This window comes from Bufo bufo, chromosome 1, assembly GCF_905171765.1.
Source record: "Bufo bufo chromosome 1, aBufBuf1.1, whole genome shotgun sequence".
Taxonomy (NCBI): Eukaryota; Metazoa; Chordata; class Amphibia; order Anura; family Bufonidae; genus Bufo; species Bufo bufo.
Window position 1 is genome coordinate 718,419,514 of NC_053389.1, and position 6,046 is coordinate 718,425,559.

The 6,046-nt window shown below is 41.6% G+C and overlaps 1 protein-coding gene across 2 annotated transcripts in view; it reads left to right on the top strand.

Moving 5' to 3' along the window:
• DIS3L (DIS3 like exosome 3'-5' exoribonuclease) overlaps window positions 1–4,199 on the top strand; it is a 49,896-nt gene extending 45,697 nt beyond the window's left edge. Inside the window, exons 16-17 of one of the 2 annotated variants that reach the window (XM_040414291.1) lie at window positions 212–383; window positions 3,254–4,198. In XM_040414291.1, coding sequence (XP_040270225.1) covers window positions 212–383; window positions 3,254–3,559 — 478 coding nt within the window. In that variant the 3' untranslated portion in view covers window positions 3,560–4,198. Of the gene's footprint in view, window positions 1–211; window positions 384–3,253 lie in introns of both variants that reach the window. The other variant, XM_040414292.1, reaches the window with a different exon arrangement.
• Window positions 4,200–6,046: the final 1,847 nt, after the last annotated feature.

Consider the following 6,046-nt stretch of genomic DNA (forward strand, 5'->3'; position numbering starts at 1 on the left):
CACAGTGACCTCGCATACAATGTGGTGTGAAGTGATCACCGCACAAACTCTTATGCTGTAGGCTACCAGCGATAGCAGTAAGTTGGCTATGAGGATGATGAGAATTTAGTTTTATTTTTTATTATTTTATTTTTTTACTTCTGGAGCATACATCTGGCACATTACGCCATACACATTTATGTTATCTGCACATTTTCATGTGTTGTCACAGGTATGGCATTAAAGGACCCGCATACCTTAAGAACATGGAAGGCCTCGTTTTATCATTTGCTGAGGATTGTTGTAAATGGACGACTGGATCCTTGCAGCGTCTCCCTGACCGAATCACAGTAATAACAGAGGGAGCAAAGGAAACCTCATTCTGTCTATTTGACCATGTGACTGTGAGTAAAACTACCACATCCATACCCTAATCTCATTACTACAACCATTTGTTATATAACATAGGCTGAGAAACCAAATATGTCCATCCAGTTCAGTCTTTTACCCTGTGAAGCTGGTCCAGAGGAAGGCAAGAAACCTGGAAGACAGTTTTCCTTATATTAGGGGGGAAAATTCCTTCCCAACTCAAATCAGGCAATCAGAATAAGGGCTCATGCAAACAAACGTATTTTCTTTCCGTGCCAGTTCCATTTTTGTGGACCGTATACGGAACCATTCATTTCAATGGCTCCGCAAAAAAAATAATGAAGTTACTCCATGTGCATTCCGTTTCCGTATTTCCGTCCGCATTACGGACAAGGATGGTACTGTTCTATTAGGGGCCAGCTGTTCTGTTCCGCAAAATACAGAATGCACACAGATGTCATCCGTATTTTTTTTGCGGACCGTAAAATACATATGGTCGTGTGCATGAGCCGTAACTTTCTGGATTAACGACCCCTCTCTAGTAGCTATAGCCTGTAATATTATTACGCTCCAGAAACACATCCAGGCCCCTCTTGAATTCCTTTATTGTACTCACCATCACCACCTCCTCAGGCAGAGAGTTCCATAGTCTCACTGCTCTTACCGTAAAGAATCCTCTTCTATGTTTGTGTACAAACCTTCTTTCCTCCAGACGCAGAGGATGTCCCCTCGTCACAGTCCTGGGGATAAATAGATGATGGGATAGATCTTTGTACTGAGCCCTGGTTATTAGATATCCTTTCAGTCATCTCTTTAGTTAGACTAAGTTCTGTAGTTTCACACAGCTGACACCCGGGGCCAACGTCTGCGATCGGCTTTCTCTGGGAGCACTGCGTTCCCAGAGCCTGAACGACTTTCTTGTGCTGAGATTGAGGAAGTTGCTTGTTGATTGTACACAGCGACCAGGCCTATCACAGGTATATTCCAATGTAGGCCTGCAGGTGGCAGTGCTGCATTGGAATATACCGAATTTACCATTTTTACTGTCACAGTAGTATATGGGAGAAGCAATCTAATGATAAAGTTTTTAAAAATTATATAAAATAAAATATAAAAAAAAGTATAAAAATTCAAATCATCCCCCTGTCCTCATAAAAGTCACACACGCTCCAAAATGCTATCAATAAAAACTACAGAAAAAAATAAGCCCTCACACCAAGCTTATGCAATAATTAGCTCCATAGATGAAAATCTAAAAAGTTATGTGGGTCAGATTATGGCGATGCAAAGAAAATAAAAATTCCCATTAGTTTTTATTGTTTTTGCAGTATTAAAACAGGAAAAACTATATAAATGTGGAACTGCTGTAATCGTAATGACCTGGAGAATGAAGATAACAGGTCAGTTGTGCATAGGGAACGCTGTAAAAATTAAACCCATAAAACTGGCACAATTGTTTTTTTTGGGGTTTTTTTTTTTTTTTTATTGTTTTTTCCCAATTCCACCCCAAAAGGGAATTTTTCCCAGCTTCCCACTAAATCATATGCAGTATTAAATGGTGACATTAGAATGTGCAACTTGTTTTGCAAGAAACAAACCCTCATATGGCTATGTGAACAGAAATGTAAAAAAAAAAAAAAAAAAGCTATCGCTCTGGGAAGGCAGGGGGTAAAAAACGAATACGCAAAAAGGGAAAATCGCCATGTACTCAAAGGGATCAAAAAAGGGTAAAAAAAATAAAAATTTGGAAAATAGGCCTGAAGTTTAACCTAAATTGTTGTTAACTGCTGTGCTATATTAATTACCCGTCCAACAACGGGTGATGTTCAAGATTGGATACTTCATGCATAGGGTATTCCATGGTGTGGGGCCCTTGTACCTGCGACGTAAATTCACCAGGTACGTTGAGGACGTTGAGGTCTAGTAACTGCGAATTTTAACATCCCGCAAGTTAACAAGATGAGACGTGGAGGTAGATCCTTTTCAGCTCAAGGGGCCAGATTTTGGAACCACCTACCTCTGGCCCTGAAAATGATTCCCAGTCTTCTCTCATTCAGACGTGCACTGAAAACCTTACTTTTCAAACAGACGTTTGATCTTCCTATATAACACTTATTTGGTTTATATAATTTTGGGGGTTTTCCTAAATCTTAGTCTATAAATTCACGGTTGGTAATGTTCTTTTATTTTAAAGATACTTTTTCCCCACGTTTATTAAATTGTTTTCTTCCCATTGTCTATATTTCGTTTGAACCTTGAGATCCCCCTACCTTCCTCCCCTTTTTCTTGACTCTCCATTTGATAAGTGCTAGGACATTGGTCTCTGGAATAGGTGCCTTATTCTCTAGGCCTTTGTGGCCCATGGCAAAGTGTCATGCCTGCTTTTTTTCCTCCTTGTTGAATTAGTCAGCTAAGCGCATCGAGGCCCGAAGGGTAAGACTGCGTGTACACAAGACTATACATCATCATCAAGTAAAATAACTAGTGTTGAGCGAACTTGTGTTTTAAGTTCGGCGTCTAAAGTTCGGGTTATCGAAGAATCGCGTTATGGATTCCGCTACCACGGACCATAACTTATGGTCCGTGGTAGCGGAATCCATAACGCGATTCTTCGATAACCCGAACTTTAGACGCCGAACTTAAAACACAAGTTCGCTCAACACTAAAAATAACATTATAGCACAGCCACAGACATATGCTTTCTGCACATCACTGCAGTTGTCACAGCCAGGTCCCCCTTCCTGAGGATCCTGTAAACAGTAAGCTAGATCTCCGCTTCCTCACCCTCGGTGATTATGACTTGGAGCTAGGTTAACTGTTGTACATTGTGTTCACCACCTTGCTGGATTTTTTGCACAGTTTTCTATCTACTGATTCCAGTTTGTTTTCTTTAAATCTGTACTAGGTGAGAATTCGGATACAGACGTCCCGCTTTCATACAGACAACATTCGCCTGGAGATAGTCAGTAACAAACCCCATGTGTCTCAGGAAGAACAGCCCTCCGTAGCTAGCGCTAACCATGCCAAAAATGATCTAGTCAGAGAGGTTACTCGTACAGCAATAGAGGCTCAGCTGGCAAAGGAAGAGGAGGCTGCAGAGAACAGAGCTGGCAGGAAACACCAGGAGTACCAGCAAACGCAGGGACGCAGCCTGTACACACTGCTGCAGGAAATTCATGAGCTGGCGCTTCTTGATGTGTCCGGACAGTAATCTTTGTCACTATCCCATTAAATAGAGGAATGTCACATCCTCTGTACTTTCACTGCCTGAGGACAAATGTACAATGGATTAGTAACCTGAAACATTTTATCAAAATGTAGGCAGTTTTTAAAAATATCTTAGGTGGGAAAGTCTTAAGCTGCCCGAACACCTTCAATAGCTGTCGTACAACAGCTTTCTCTCCAGACTCCCCACCTGGCATGTATGTGTTTTCAGTGGGGGAGAGAGGAGAAAGCCACTGCCAGGCACATCTGGCAGCAGGTTACTTACTGGGAGAACAAAAGGATCGGACTTTGAAATTCAGCGCCTTTTCTTCCCCGACATCATCGGTCAGGAAAGAGCACATTAGATTGTTGTCCCGCCCTTGGGTTGGGCGTCAATAGACTAATGTGTATGGGGGGCCTTTAGTGCGGCAGCTTTCTGGTTTTTAGAATTTTAATTTTATTTTTATTTTAATCTAAAGCAGGACTGACTGTTTATAGCCTTTGTATCCTCAGGGCTTGAATGTCTCCTACCTATTTCGTGGGCTCTGATATCCGATAAACTTAATCGGAGTTTTACCACATTTGCTATGTACACTGTTTTACTGTTTCTTAAAAGTACAGTCTATTTTTCTATTTAAAATAAATAAAAAATCAGTATTAAACAATTGTTTTCCCCTGTGAATGTTTGTTATGAGATGTCTTTAAGGCTATGTCCACATGTGACTGGAATGGTATGGATTTGCCATTTTCATGCAGCAAATCCGCCATGTTGTACAGTAGCAGCAAAGGAGATTCGATTTTAAGAATTCTCATCCACACGCCATGTACAAAAAAGGGGCAGCATAAATTGACCTGCGATGCAGATTTAAAATTCGAAGCATGTGAATTTATGCTGTGGATTTTCCCTTCAGGTTTCTAATGAAGAGTGTAAAATCCACATGTAGGAGCTCACGCACATGGCCGTAGTTTCAGTCCACATCTCATCCTCATTTTTTGCAAAACGAAAGCAAACCCATTCGTCTCAATGGGGTTGCAGATGATGCGGACAGCACACATTTTTGAAGGAGTAAAAGAGAAAAAAACGCTGTCATGCACTCGGCCACTATCTGTGTTTTGCAGATCCGCGCTTTGCGGACTGCAAAATACAGCTGTGTGCATGAGCCCTAATACTGAGGTTTTTGTCCTGGTTTTCACAGCGGAAATGCAGCAAAAAACACTTATCACTTGCATCCAACACATGCACTGTTCATTACTTCTACATACAGGTCATATTGTGTGTACAGTTACGTATTTAGTGCTTACAGTACATTAGTATGCTGTATGTAGTTAGTGTGCATTCATTTTTATGACCTAACCTTAGGACAGGTCATCACTATCTGCTTGGTGGGGGTTTGACTCCCGGCCTCTTTCTCAAACTGTCGATCACATGGCTTTATTGCAGCTCGTCCCATTCAATTGAAGGGGATTGAGCTGCAGTACCAAGCACAGGTATTCTATCATGTAAAGCACTGTGTTTGGTATACTATGAAGAGGCCACACACCGCTCGTCTGGAAGTTAAACCGCCAACGATCTGATATTTATAACCTATCCAGAGGATAGGTCATCAATATTTTATTCCCAGAAAACCCCTTTAAACTCATACTTTGTTGAAGCACCTTTTGATTTTATTACAGCACTCAGTCTATCAGCATGGCACATTTTGACTTGGCAAGATTTGCCCACTCTTCTTTGCAAAAACACTCCAAATCTGTCAGATTGCGAGGGCATCTCCTGTGCACAGCCCTCTTCAGATCACCCCACAGATTTTCAATCGGATTCAGGTCTGGGCTCTGGCTGGGCCATTCCAAAACTTTAATCTTCTTCTGGTGAAGCCATTCCTTTGTTGATTTGGATGTATGCTTTGGGTCGTTGTGATGCTAAAAGATGAAGTTCCTCTTCATTTTTCAGCTTTCTAGCAGAAGCCTGAAGGTTTTGAGCCAATATTGACTGGTGTTTGGAACTATTCATAATTCCCTTTAGCTTAACTAAGGCACCAGTTCCAGCTGAAGAAAAACAGCCCCTTGGCATGATGCTGCCACCACCATGCTTCACTGTGGGTATGGTGTTCTTTTGTTGATGTGCAGTGTTGTTTTTGCGCCAAACATATCTTTTGGAATTATGGCCAAAAAGTTCAACCTTGGTTTCATCAAACCATAACACCTTTTCCCACATGCTTTTGGGAGACTTCAGATGTGCTTTTGTAAAATGTAGCCTGGCCTGGATGTTTTTCTTCGTAAGAAAAGGCTTTCGTCTTGCCACTCTACCCCATAGCCCAGACATATGAAGAATACGGGGGATTGTTGTCACATGTACCACACAGCCAGTACTTGCAAGATATTCCTGCAGCTCCTTTAATGTTGCTGTAGGCCTCTTGGTAGCCTCCCAGACTAGTTTTCTTCTCGTCTTTTCATCAATTTTTGAAGGGACGTCCAGTTCTTAGTAATGTCACTGTTG